The sequence below is a fragment of the Typopeltis vanoorti genome, chromosome 5 (genome assembly GCF_054136105.1).
Source record: "Typopeltis vanoorti isolate ZY-2024b chromosome 5, IOZ_Tvanoo_1.0, whole genome shotgun sequence".
Taxonomy (NCBI): Eukaryota; Metazoa; Arthropoda; class Arachnida; order Uropygi; family Thelyphonidae; genus Typopeltis; species Typopeltis vanoorti.
Window position 1 is genome coordinate 173,127,378 of NC_143553.1, and position 15,531 is coordinate 173,142,908.

The window sequence follows — 15,531 nt, forward strand, 5'->3', positions numbered from 1 at the left end:
GCAGTTCCTGTTTGATATTGTTTGTCATCGACTTTACACCAAATTGTATCCTCTTTTTCACTTGTGGAATTACTGCTAACAATTATCCTTCACGGTTTTCCAAGCACTAATGATATCTCAGCCCTCCAATGATATCTTACCCTTCTAAGACTATTATAATCACTCACCTTATAATTCCACATATATTTCCTTCTCTTTGATACTCCTGCATGTCTATTCATCTTCCAAGTCAAAAACACATGGTCACTTCTCCCCAAATGAAGATAGAGCTGCCATCTCAGTTATAATCAGCTCTTTGGATGCTATGACCAAATCCAAAACTCTTGAACCTTGTGTTGCTTCTGTTACATGTTGTCTAAGACATTTGTCACTCAAGAATTCTAGAAATTCCATTCCCTTATTACTACATGCATTTTCCTCTTTCCAATTTATACTACCATAGTTAAAACCTCCCATAACAATCATCCATCTTGCACTTGCAAGGCTCAACTGCCTATACATCTCCTGCTCCTCACCCTCTGTGCACCTTGGCTTGTAGCAACACCCCACTAAATATCCTGTTTTACCCACCTTTACCTCGTACCATATGCTTTCTAAACCATTAGTGTCATTGCCCTCCAAAGCCTCCATTCTGAGAGAACATAAGTCATCACTTATCATAAGCATTTGAATGAGGTTTTCCCTTCCTATCCTTTTGAAAAATGCTGTACCCTGCTACTTCTATTCCTGTTATTATATCATCTTCCATCAACCATGTCTCAGAGATCCCAGTAATCTTCGTACAGGTTGATGCCATAGGCGTTACCAATTCATCTCCTTGTAATGTTGAAATGAACACTGATATATAAGAATGAGGAAGTTATTTTGCTTCTTTACAAGGCTTTGATATGACCTCATCTGAACTATTATGTGCAGATCTGGTCTAGTTTCTTAGGTGATGCTGATGCATTGGAGAGAGTACAAAGATGAGTATTAAAGATATCAGGACTGAGGAATGTAGATTATGAGGAGATATTTAGATTTGTGAACTGCAGGCACTAGCAAACAGGAGAAAGAGGGGTAATATGATAGACCTACACACTTTTGAAAGGGTCATACAGGATACCAGTAGATGAAATTTTTCATTTTCTGGAGAGTAGTGAGAGTGCCAGTGGGCATCTGTGGAGTTACAAATGAATACAGTCAAGAAAAGGCAGAGAGAGAGAGAGAGAGAGCAATGTTTTTCTCTCATGGAGCAGTGTGTGATTGGAATGGTTTCCCTTTAAAGGTAGTGAATGAATTCAAGAGAGAATATGATAGGTGATGCCAGTGAGATGTGGTCTCCCTCGACTAGTCCCATCGTATACCGTTTTCAGATATACAAAACTTAAATATTCCCATAAATCTTAATTGGAATACTTAGTAAAAAATTCCTATGTTATTCTCAAATTCAGTTTTCTTTTTTTTTTTTTTTTAAATTGATATACTTCTCTTAACATCTGAAATTTGACTTTCTTATCATGCCTTTTGAATTACTAAAATCACTGTAAAACTTATCTTCTCTCTCATCCATCACATGATGGGTTGAACTTCCTATGAACAACTCTTTGCCATTCTGGTCTATTTCTGTCATTTCTTTGAAACTCAATAACTGTGACATTTCCTTCAAGGACTCTAACTTGTTCTTTTTGGTCTGCCACTTGATAATCTTCTTCCAACAATCCTGCTCAAGTAATCTCTGAGAGGACAATTTCTTGAGGTGTCCAAAACAATCCTAATTGTTGTTTAAGAAGTATGTGACCTCTATGGTTTAATTCATGAATAAGACTTTTATACCTCTGTATATTTAAGCATTTCTGGTTGAACATCATCTTCTGTAGCTGCCTTTCCATATTTCAGGATTATGATGCTTTTGAGTACTCCTAATTGCATCCTCTTGAATGTTTTCTGCCATTGTGATGTTGCTGTTTGTTTTATTTTGCAATCGTTCAAAGTAGTTACTACAGACATTTAATATCTTGATCTTCAGTTTTCATGTCGCCTTTTGTCATGTCTAATGCTTTAACAGTACATTTTCCTCCATTCTCTAAACGTTTTCAGTAACCTCCAGAAAATTTTCCACCTTCTTGATATGTCTTCTATGTTCATAGAAATTCCCATGAAATCTGTTTAATTATTTTGATACATTTCTTAGTCCCCCCCCCGTATTCTTTCAAGACATCTGCTAACTTATTAGAATTTTTGGTATGCTCTCTTCTTTTATAGGACTGCCTCTTAAACTTCTTGCATCATATCTAGTGTTTTGATTTTTCTATTTTTGCAGTCAACTTCGCTACATGGTCCTCTGGCCAAGTCAGTCAGTTTTCTTCAGACACTACCACCAAGTCTCCATGGTTTGGTTCTTTTGTTTGAGCTATTATTTCGAACACAACATTTTTTCTTGGATAACATATACTGCTTGGAAAGAAGGCCAGTCAAGTTATGCCTGTAACTTGACTGGCCTCCACAGAGCCTTGATCTCAACCCTACTGAATATCTGTGGAATGAACTGAAGCATTGGATGAGGTCAAGGGATGTCTGTCCCACAACAGTCCAAGACTTCATTACATGCCTACATGAAAAATGGTCAAAAATTCCCATTGATCACTATTGTGGAAAGTGTGACCTGTACTACTGTAGTCATCACTGCGAAAGGAGATCCTACATCTTATTAAGATGGGCACCATGGCTGTTTGTTCCTCACACTATAGTGTGAGGAACTTTAGTGCAGTGGGCACTAATCACACTATAGTGTGAGGAACAAACAGCCATGGTGCCCATCTTAATAAGATGTAGGATCTCCTTTCGCAGCGATGACTACAGTAGTTTTACAGGTCATACTTTTCACAATAGTGATCAATGGGAATTTTTGACCATTTTTCATGTAGGCACATAATGAAGTCTTGACTGTTGTGGAGCAGACATCCCCTGACCTCATCCAATGCTTCAGTTCATCCCACAGATATTCAGTAGGGTTGAGATCAAGGCTCTGTGGAGGCCAGTCAAGTTACAGGCATAACTTGACTGGCCTCCAAGTTATGCATGGTGCATTGTCTTTGTTAAAAAGAGAGAATGGTCAGTTTTGTAGAAATGACACAAAGTACGAAACATTGCATTGTCCAGAATGTTCAGATACCTATTGGAGTTCATTGTTTGTAGTCGAACAGAGGTCCAAGCCAAAACAGGAAAAAAACAGAACCATGTCATCACAATGACATCTCCAAATTTCATAGTTAGGGTTGCATACTCTGGTAAGGGACATTCACCGGGCATCCACAACCTCCATATGCATCCAGCTACTCGGTAGAGGGTGTAGTGCAGTGCTTCCCAAACTTTTCATGTTGGTGACACACTTTTTAGACAAACATAATTTCGTGGAACGGTAATTCAGTCTGATGTGTTTCTCATCCTCATCTGGTCACGTGGCCAGATCGGAGGTAGTTTAAGTATATGCTTTTACAATTATATTTTGTATAACTTTTAGAAGGTTTATTTAAAAATCTTTTCCTTTTTATATTAGAATTTTAATGAGATATATGAGCTTCATGGGATGAACACAGCTTTTCAATATTTGGTGGAATAGTAGATAAAGACACTCGCATTTTGTCATCAAGCATTCTTAAGCTTCCACTTTTCAGTGTCTTCAAGTTTGCCATCGTTGAAAAGAATACTTCCCACATGTATGTAGGAAAACTGCAAAAGAATTTTTAATGCTTTTTTACCTATGTTTAGATGCATTTTTGAAACACGAATCCAAAAGTTGTTTAAATCATCCTCTTCATACATCATTAACAGACTTCGATCATTTTTTATTTCAGCTAATTCTTCTTCTTCAATATGTGACAAGTTAATTGTTGCAGTTGAAAAAAATGGATTTCTGATCTAATCATAGTCTTGTATTTCAATATTTGGCAAGTAGTGATGTTGTCAGCAGACATGTCTTGAATACGTCTTCCAATCGTGTAATCTTCCAAAGGGATTTTATTAACTTCTATCTCAAATTCAGGGCCAAACATTGTTCGAACAATAGCACAGCAAGATTCCTTTATAGTGGTTTCGGCAATAGTGTGTGGCTCTTTGTTTTTGGTAATTATTTGAGCAACCAAGTAACTTGCCTTTTGAGCTTTCTCTGATGTCTTCATTCTCTTAGTGAACGATGTAGACTGCTTCTTTATAGATAGATTTTTAAAGTTCAATAAAGTATTCTACTGGCTTTTCTGACAAATGACTGTGTTTGAGGTAAAATGCCACTTTAATTTGTTTGGTACCATACTGTTGTGTCCCATTTTATCATTATTATTCTATCCAGTGAAATTCTGCTTATCTATATTCAACTTTTATCTATGTACGGGATATCACCCCAAAATACAAATATTTAAGCTATTTCTCCCCTTAGTGCCCCTAATATTTATATTATACTGCACCTTTTGGGACATTTAGTTTGAGATATTAAATACAAAAACAAGGAGCAATTACTAAAATATGTCTGAATGTGAAACAATATTGCAGTCGTGACACTTTATCTTGTTACTCATTTAAATATTCTCCCCTCCCGCGTGATTAGGTTCGTACATTTTCAAGTGGTGCATTGGGCAGCAATTTCAGACAACTGTTTTATCAATGAACAAAGGTTTATTGAAATCATTAGTATGGTACAATTCAATTTCTAATATAATTCAATTCAATGCTAAGAAAACATTTACAAAATAACATTAGCTTATCACAAGCAATTTAGCTATGATCCTATATTGGTATTGCGATCATGCCGCTATAACAAATTCAACTCATACAATCATATGTATAATCCCAGATCTAATTAACACCTTAGTTAACCCTATATTACTCTGAATATACGCTATATGCTGTAGCACATGGACATATGTGATCAATTCACTCTATTTAACTATCCAAAACTATGTAGATTAAATTATCCTTTCACTGTGTTAACACATAACTTTGACATTTAAAACTTTCCTATAAATTACAATACACATGCATAAATTTCAGGACACATAATTACTTATATAATATTAACAAGCATACTTTCATTATAATCAGTCATGTACTAAAGTCCTAGTATAAATTTCCTTAGTCTCTTTAACAGTTCAGTAATAGAATAATGATTACAATTACAGATGATTTTCAGTTAACACAAGATTTTTATATACCTTTTTCTCTTGAGTTTTCTATATTGGCCTCTACCCTTTTCCGATTGAACTATCCTGGTATGATCTCTCCTATAATCGGTCACTCCTAAGTTCTTTTGGCATTAAACTGTGCTTATGCAATCTTTACTTTTCGCACTTGAATTAAGAACACACTTTAGAATCATCTATACCAAAGCTGTGAAACTCACCACGTGGACACTGACTTCTTTTACAGATTTCCTTTTCTCATAGCTGTCACTGGACGATGAAACACATAGATAATACCTTCTTTCCTTTAGCTAAATGGCATTCCTCGTTTCTTACCATAGGAAATACGGAATCAAAATCCGCTCACTTTTGTTTCCTTGTTGTGACGACGGAGATTAACTCCAATCCCGCCACTCAGGAAAACCACGTGAAACCTATACAAAAAAAAAAAAACTGTGAAGAAACTCTCCGGATAAAAAAAGCCTTGTGTGTGTGTGTGTGGGGGGGGGGTTCTAACTCTTTTATACCTTGATCCCTACCGGCACCTTCTTTAATTTCTTTTCTCTGCCCCTTACTTGATTCGACTTCACCAACCAATTAGGGTGGCATTTTTCTGCCAAACATCCTGAGTTCGGTGAGCACGCGACTGACACGTGACAATGTCTCAATTCGGGAATTGACCCTGAGCGATAGTCTATTGTTTTCTTTTGCTAGCTTCTAAATTAATCCCCCTTCCAAAATTTTTCTATGAATTTACTTAATATTTTAATCTCTAGCCTGTCACATACAATTTCTTATGACTAATCCTTTCTGTCTTATCTAACTTTTTCATATCATAACTGTAATACATTCCTTCTTTTATTATTTAGTTCAACAAACACTTTTTTTGTCATATATTTTACTTGGATGCAAGAATATTTTTCTTTCTTTAAGTAATTTATGTATTAGTTCTTATACAGGGGTTTTATTTTATTTTCTCTTCATGTTACACCATGATAACTGGAAATTCCACACAGTGAAGGTATCAGGGTGTAACAATACTTTCATTTGCAAGTATCATCATCATCATCATCAAATTCCTGTCATGTACCCTCAAGGGGTGTATAGGATATGATAGTACTACATGAAAAAAATTACATCATTATTAATTTCCTATCTACAATTTTCCTCCAAATCAGTCTGTTACTTGTCAAGACTCCAACATTATCAGATCTCATATTTCTATCGTCTAAGGCACTTCGTACCGTATCAATCCACCTATATCTTGGTCTTCCTCTGGGTCATTTTGCTGCCAACCTGGCAGAGAACACTTGTTTTGCTAATCTTTCCTCGCCTATTCTGTTTAAGTGACCATTCCACCTGAGATTAGCTCTGCTAATGCATTCGTGGATGCTGACAATGTCAAGTTCTTTCCTAATATCCTCGTTTTTAATATGAAATTGCCATTGATGCCATCTGTTCACACCTATAATCTTTCTCAGGACTCTCATATCTGTGGTCTCTAGTCTTTGGTCAAGTGTTTTACTTCTGACCCAGCTCTCAGATCCATAAGTTAAAACTGGTTTGAACACTGTCTTGTATACAGCTAATTTAGTGTTCCGACTAATTTCTTTCTTATTCCATATGAATTTATTCAATTGACTTCCTACCATACTGTTGTCTATTTCTATATTTAATTTACCATCTTCAGTAAAAATCATGCCTAAATAGCTGAAATGTTTTATTTGTTCCACAGGTTCTCCATTCACAACACAGTTGACATTTTCAATGATTCTGCCTAATTTCATTGTCTTTGTCTTTTTATTGCTGACCTTCATACCATATCTATTACAACAGCTATTCAATTTAATCAGAGAATCTTGCAGACTTGTAGCAGATTTATTTAGAAGTATAACATCATCTGCATAAAGCAAAGAGCTGACATTAACATCTCCAATTTTGATATCATGTTTAATACCACTTTCCTTCATAATGTGATCCATATAGATAATGAATAACAGAGGGGATAATGTACATCCTTATCTCACACCAGATTTAACATTAAACCATCTTCCTGTACTTCCTTCAATTCTAACTGCTGACTTACAACTCAAATAAAGACTAAGTATTGCTTGATATAATGCCCCATTGACACCATATAACTGTAGCGTATTGAATAGCTTCTCTCTTGGCACCTTGTCATATGCCTTTTCCAAATCGACAAAACTTAAATACAGATCTTTGTTATATTCCCATGCTTTCTCGACTATTTGTCATAAAGTGAAGATCTGATCCTGATAGCCACTATTTGGACTGAATCCAGCTTGTTCTTCACCAAGCTTTTCTTCCACAATTCTTCTCAACCGTTTCTCAAGTATACTTGCATAGATCTTGCCAGGAACACTCAGTAGTGTAATACCTCTATAATTCTCACTTGCAGTTTTATTTCCCTTTTTATATATGGGTACTATGAGAGCTCTACTCCAATGATCGGGAATTCGTCCCTCTGTCCAGGCTTTCTGAACTATGCAGTGCAGCCAATGTAAGACTCTTATACCACCATACTTCAGCATTTCTGGTTGAATATCATCTACTCCTGCTGCCTTTCCATTTGCCTTTCATTTGCAAGTATCACTCACCACTCAAACTAAACAGTGGGGACAAGGATGGTTTTCATTACCAGAAAATGTGAACCCCAATTTCATATAATCTTTATTGTATAAACGAGGCGTGGAAAATTTTCCTTTACACTTCTTCTGTATTAATGCAGACCGTTCAACAGTTGATTCTTGCGTAGTTTCTTGTATAGTTGATACATTTTGTTCATCACAAACGTCACCTTCAGCTTTTCTTTTATTAATTAGAAACTTATCCATTTTACGATTAATTCAAGACCAATTTGATAAAATTGTGTGAATATATTGTAAAGCTTTAACAGTAACTAACCATAAAATAAAAGCACCAGCTCTTCGTTTATTCACGTTGCAGTTAGAATAAACATCAATAATAACATTTGTATGAATAAGTGGTGCGCTTTATTTTTATCGGTCGAACGATAATAAAACCGAGTGACTACTACATGATAAAACCACAAGGATGAATTCAGCTGCATTTATTCTCCATTATTTATCGAAATATATTGATATGAAATATTCTTAAAGGTTAAAAATAATTAAAAGATAGTTTGTATATATAATTTTGATGGTGCTAATTAAATGTCGTACCGGTACTTTGCGAAATGGATTCTGCTGTGGAAATTTTCAGCGATTATTCTGTTTAACGCTTTATGTTTGCATGACACACCTTCACACTGCAGCCGACACACAGTTTGGAAAGCTCTAGTGTAGTGTAGTGTGATTTCATCATTCCACAACATAGCTTTCCAAGCTTTGACATCCCATTGTTCATGCTCTTTGCACCACTGAAGATGATGCTGCATACTGCGGTCCTACCATGGAAACTCATGTTATGAGCTACCTCCTGAATTTTTTTGTGCATATTTGTTTTCCATTCGATGCCCAGAACTCCGCATTCTGTGTGTGTGGTGTTCAATAAATAGTGCTCTTTAGTTTTTACCTATTATCCTTTGTAGTGACCTATGATGAAGTTATGAGCTACCTCCTGAATTTTTTTGTGCATATTTGTTTCCATTCGATGCCCAGAACTATGCATTCTGTGTGTGTGGTGTTCAATAAATGGTGCTCTTTAGTTTTTACATATTATCCTTTGTAGTGACCTATGATAAAGTTTGGTGAGTCATCCACTGCAGTTAGCACTTTCAGTTGACTCCCTTCACTTCCATCTCAGTATGGTATTACAGATTGTTTACCTGGGATGACCCAATTGTCAACCATTTGCCAAACAGATAGACCTGCAACATGGCATCCTATCACAATCCTCCTTTTTTCAAACTCCACCAGGTCCCTTCTCACAGTCATTTGATCCAGACACATATACTTAGGAGTATCATATTCCTCCAATTTGTACCAGCTACAAACATGTGACTTGTTACATCATCAATATATATATTGACAATGTTTTTCTTATATGGGAACACGGCCCAGATAACCTCAAAGTTTTCTTGGATCAAGTAAATAGCTTTCATCACAACATCAAATTCACCTCTGAGCTAGAAGTTAACAATTGTCTTTCTTTTTTAGACATAAAGCTAACCAGGAGTTCTGATAATATTAAAATTGCATTATATCTACTCTTGTGCATCAGGCCAGATCCTAATTATCAGACAACAGAGTTTCAAAATGAACTTAATTTCCTCAAAAGGACCTTTATCAATAATGGTTTCGCTCCAAAAAGTATTGAGAAACTTCTTTTTCACCGTTGTCAACACACTAATGAAGATTTTACTACCCCCAGAGCTTACATCTCCTTGCCTTACATTAGTTTCCTCTCCCCCAAACTGGCTAGAATTTTAAAAAAGTTCAACATCAAAATGTTGCTTCTCTACTTTACCTAAACTCCGATCTATCCTTAGTCAGCTTAAAGAAAAACATCACCATCTTCAGTTACTAGGAGTATACAGAATTATTTGTAGTTGTGGTAAACCTTACTAACACACAAACTGATAAATCAATCCTTCTCCCTCTTGAAGAGCACAAAAGAGACATCTCTTATAATAGAATCCGAGCCAGTACTCTGGCCAGCCATGTCTTGTTCCCTGTAAACTCTGATGAAGGCCGCCAACATCAAATAGACTGGAATCAAACTTCTAATATTCACAAATGTTATGATGAACTTGAAAGACGTATCCTGGAGTCAAAAGAAATCGCCCTCGATTCTACCCACATGAATAGCAACCTTAGCTACAGGTCTAGATTTGCATAGCTCTGCTGTTCAGTGCTGGTGTTCTCGCGAGATCACACGCACGCATATAAATGTAGCTAGAACTGAAGCGCAGCCTCCAATTTAAACTTAACTACAGTTTTTGATGGCTCTGTTGTTGTTAGTGTGTAATGTTTCTGTTGGTCTGTTTTGTATATACCTTTGTACTTTGACACCTGATGAAGTTAGCTTACTAACAAAATTAGTAGTGTCCTTATTAAACTTTATTCTTAATTATCTCGGTGTTTAAGTCATTAAAATTATTGAACATGTATATAAACTGAGTCAATCTGCTTACAAATATATATATATATATATATATATATATATATATTTGTATGCAGATTGACTCTGAAAGAAATTTTATTTTATTTTATTTTATTTTTATTTTTAATTTTCTTATGCACTTTACTTTTCAATGTGATATCTGATTCCATCTTGCTGTTAAGTAAACTTGTCCTGAGCCAGTGTGAAGATATCACTATCAGCAGTAACATAATGAGATCTTTCTTATTTCTTCTGTCTCTGTGTGTGTGTGTGTGCGTGCGCACACACACACACGTACGCACTCGTGCATATTTTTATGTTGGAACAAACACATGGCATTAATCATTACTACTCCATGTCCTGAACAGAAATCTGACAGATGCTTACCAATATTATTAGCTTTCTCTTTTCTCCAAATATTCTCAACACATATTTTTTTCTGGTATTCATTTCCTATTTTGATGTTCAGATCTCCATGTTTACCTGCCTTCTCTAATGACTCAAAAAATTTTTGAACTTCTTTTTTAGTAGAATCTTCTGCAGGATCATAAGCACAAATTAGTCTCCAATTCCCCATTTTGATATTGCCTGCCATTCAAGTAGTTAATGTTATTATGTTCAAGTAGATTAGCGTTGAGTGCTGTAGCTTCTTGTTTCTTTTATCTGATCATTGTTGCCTTAATGTAGTATCATGTATTTATTATTTTGAAACAAAAATTTGTTTCAAAATAATAAATATCATATTTTTATTTTTTATTTTCAGGAGTGGCTTTCCTCCTCATTCTGATTATGCTTACCATGATAGGGATGAGGCAAGTTCTGATTCCACAGATCCTAATGACCTCCATATGGACCCACAACGTCGGTTTGAAAGACAACAGTTACAGTGGTTAGAAGAGCTAAGAAGCCGGGAAGTTAAGATTGCTCAAGTGGTGTATCCACGTACTGCTAATAATGACAAGGAACTTACCGTAATCAGAGGAGAGTTTCTTGAGGTGAGTAAGATCACATTTTCTTCCCTTTTCTCACATGCACATACACACATGTATATACAGGCGAATCCCAACTTAGGAATGATTGGTTCCTTGAAATGTATTCATAAATTTAATGTTCATAAGCATGGGGTTTTGTGTTTGTTGAATGAATTGGGGTTGCAATTTATTAGCCCATATGGTGTTCCTAATTATGAATTGCTTGTATCTTGGAAGTTCATAAGTAGAAGTTTCCATATATATATATAAATATTACTGAAATAGATCTTTATAGAGTAGTTTGGCATTTACAATGTTGGCAATGATATGAATGAAAAAAACAATTTATAATAAATACCAAAAATTGCCAAATGAATACTTTGATATCAAGGTGTGTAGTCACTTAAAACAGAATTGGAAAAGAAAAGTTAGCAAAACAGTTGTCGAAGTAAGGATAGGAAGTAAGGAGAAAGACCCATGGGAAAATGACCAAGATTTATGTGGATTCATACAATTAGTAGTGTCTTGGAAAATGTATATGCCCTGCAAGTTGGCTGTACAGCAGAGGAGAAAGATAAGTTCTGGAACGTGTTAGATGAAGAAATGAGGGAACTGGAAGAAAATGAGATGATGTTTGTTGGAGGAGACTTGAATGGACACATAGGGAGACAGAATAGAGACTGTGAAAGGGTGCATGGTGGCCACGGAGTGGGAATGATGAACCAAGAGGGAGAGAGGGTTGTGGACTTGGCAGTAACGTTTGATCTGGCAATTGTGAACTCGTTTTTCTACAAGAGGGAAGAACATTTGATAACATTTAGGAGTGGTAACAACAGTTCACAAATTGACTACGTTTTGACTAGAAGAAAACATCTTAAGGTTGTGACAAATTGTAAAGTAATTCCAACAGATCAAGTGGCACAGCAACACCGACTGCTGTGTGCAGACTTTAAAATAAGATCGAAGATAAGACCCTCTGGAAACCATGGGATGAAGACAATTAAGTGGTTTCACTTGAAAGAAGAGAGTGTGAGGAATCATTTTAGGGAGAGGGTGTTAGAGAGGATTTCGGATGGACTGGAAAGTGTACAAGATTGGTGGAAACATAATTCAAAAGTAATCCTGAGCTGTGCAATCGAGGTGCTTGGTGAGACATCTGGAAAGATTAGAAAGCAGAAGGAGGGTTGGTAGTGGAATAATAATGTACAAGTGACAATGACAGCTAAGAGGAAGGCAAAGCAGAAGTAGGATGAGTCAAGAGTGGAAGAGGACAGAGAGAGAAAGCAAGAAGCCAAGAGAGTTGTGGCACAGGCGAAGGCCAATGCATATCAAGATCTGTATGATCAATTAGAAACAAAGGAAGGACAGAGAAAAGTTTACCAACTAGCGAAATGAAGAAATAAAGCAGCAAAGGACATCTTACATGTGAGGCAGATCAAAGGCGCTGAAGGAAGAGTATTATGGAGGGATGTGGACATAAGAAACAGATGGAGAATATACTTTGAGGGACTTTTGAATGAGGAAAATGCAAGGACTCACATTGAAGATGGGCAGCCTTCTGAGGTAATGGTGCAGAACATCAGTAGAGTGGAAGTGACGGAGGCCATGAAGAGGATGAGGAATGGAAAATCGGTGGGCCCCAACAGGATTCCAGTGGAGGCATGGAAAGCACTGGGGGAAGAGGGATTTGACCTGCTGTGGGACGTGTTCATGAAAGTTTGCCAACAGGAAAATATACCCTGAGGAATGGAGGGAGAGTACTCTTGTCCCCATCTACAAGGGTAAAGGGAATGCGCAAGACCCTAAAAATTACAGAGGAATAAAGTTGATGTCCCACAGAATGAAATCCTAGAAAGGGTTCTTGATGGAAGATTGAGGAAGGAGGTGAAGATTGCAAAGGAACAATTTGGCTTCATTCCTGGTAGATCAACAACAGATGCTATCTTTGGGTTACGGCAGATGATGGAAGAGTTTCGAGAGAAACAACAGGAGCTACATCTGGCATTTATTGATCTGGAGAAAGCATACGATAGAGTGCCAAGGCAAGTCTGGAGGTGTCTGAGGGAGAAGAAGGTTCCAGAGAAATATGTCAGGTTGGTGCGGGAGATGTACAGAAATGTGAAGACAAGTGTTCAAACCTGTCTGGGATAGACAGAAAGTTTTCAAGTAACAGTTGGCTTGCATCAAGAGTCAGCATTAAGTTTGTTTCTGTTTAATATTGTGATGGAGGAGGTGATAGAAGACGCTACTTGGACAAGTTGTATGCAGATGACATCTTGCTGTATGCAGATTCAAGAGAAGAAGCAGGAACTAAACTGTAAAGATGGAGAAAAGTACTGGAAGAGAGAGGTATGAGACTGAGCAGAAGTAAGACAGAGTATATGTGTTGCACAGTGGACGGCGGCCAGGAGACAGATCTGGAGCTGGAAGGAAACGTCATCAGGAAGGTGAGGGACTTTAGATACTTAGGTTCAACAGTGTGGAAGAAGATGGAGGAGCTGAGAAGGAAGTGGGATGCAGGATACAAGCGGGTTGGAGGAACTGGAGGGAGATGGCTGGAGTGTTATGCGATAAGAGGGTGCCGATCAATCAGAAAGGCAAAATCTATAGGACAGTAGTGAGGCCAGCTATGACGTATGCTATAGAAACTCTGGCCCTGAGGAAAAATAACATCAGCAGGATGGAAGTAGCAGAGATGAGAGTGCTTCTGTGGATGTGCAGTGTGACCAGAAAGGATTGTCTGAGAAATGACTATGTGAGGGAACAGTGAAAGTTACGAACTTAGGAGCGAAGATACAGGAGACAAGGTTGAGATGGTTTGGTCATGTGATGAGGAGAGAGGACGAATATGTGGGAAGAAGGATCATGCAGATGAATGTGCAAGGAAGGAGGAAGCGTGGGCAGCCAAAGAAGAGATGGAGGGAGCTGGTAGAAGAGGACTTGAGGATGAAGAACTTGGATGTGGTGGCAGCCCAAGACAGGAGGATGTGGAGGAGACTCATCATCAACAGTGATCCCACTTAAGTGGGAGAAGCTTCAGAAGAAGAAGAAGAAATAGTGTCTTGGAAAACCAGAATGTAAGATCTCTGATAATACTAGAGAACTGACAGATAACAGGTTAATTTGGAGCTAATTAATTTTTTGATTGATAATTGGATTTGCATCTACTCCACCTCTAACAAGACATCTATGACAGCTCTTTTTATATGCTTTGCTGCATTTAGCTTTATCTCATGCTTACTGTAAGTATTTTAAATTTGTGTGTAGAGTGATTTTCATGATTAGCTTTATTACTGGAGTTATACACATTTTAGAGTTTAACTCATCATCATCATTGTCATTGAATTCGTGATATGTACCCTCAGGGAATGTACAGGGTAATTATGATAATACTACATGAAAAAGTTACACCACTACTAACCTCCAATCAACAATTTTCCTTCAAATTAATCTGTTATCTATCAAGACTCCAATGTTATCAGATCTTATATTTCTGTCTTTCAAGGCACTTTTTATGTATCAATCCATCTACATCTCTTCCTCTGGATCTTTTTCCTACCAACCTGCCAAAGAACACTTGTTTTGCTAAGGTTTCCTCCCCCATTCTGTTTAAGTGACCATACTACTTGAGATTTGCTCTACTAACACATTCCTAAATGTTAACAATGTCAAGTTCTTTCCTAATATCCTCATTTTTAATATGATAATGTCATTGATGCCATCTCTTGAGCCACTAATCTTTCTTAGAACTTTCATATCAGAGCTCTCCAGTCTATAATCAAATGTTTTATTTCTAACCCCGCTCTCAAATCCATAGGTTAAAATTTGAACGTCTTGGATGCAGCTGATTTAGTGTTCTGACTAATTTCTTTCTTATTCCATATAAATTTATTTAGATAACTTCATACCATACCAGGTTTACTAATTCTGTTGTCTATTTCAATATTCAATTTGCCATCTTCACTAAAAATTGTGCCTAAATAGCTGAAATATTTTACTTGTTTTAAAGGTTCACCATTCAGGATACAGTTAATGTTTTCAATATTTTTGCCTATTTTCATTGTCTTTGTCTTTTTATTCTGATTTTCACACCAAATCTATTACAACCGATGCAGACTTGTGCTGGATAGATTCAGAAGCATAACAACATCTGAACACAGTAAAGAGCTAAGATTAGCATTGCTAATTTTGATATCAGATTTAATACCACTTTCCTTCATAATGTGATCCATATAGATAATTAAACAGTTGGAGATAATATGCACTCTTATTGCACACCTGATTTAACATCAAACCATATTCATGTATCTCCTTCAATTCTA

General features: G+C 36.7%; 1 protein-coding gene across 3 annotated transcripts in view; it reads left to right on the forward strand.

Annotated features, from left to right (window-relative positions):
* The window catches only part of LOC150107066 (epidermal growth factor receptor kinase substrate 8-like), a 379,016-nt gene that overhangs the window by 274,871 nt on the left and 88,614 nt on the right, over nt 1–15,531 (forward strand). For all 3 annotated transcript variants that reach the window (XM_090393423.1, XM_090393421.1, XM_090393422.1), the window contains exon 15: nt 11,002–11,233. In XM_090393423.1, coding sequence (XP_090249549.1) covers nt 11,002–11,233 — 232 coding nt within the window. The remainder of the gene's footprint in view (nt 1–11,001; nt 11,234–15,531) is intronic.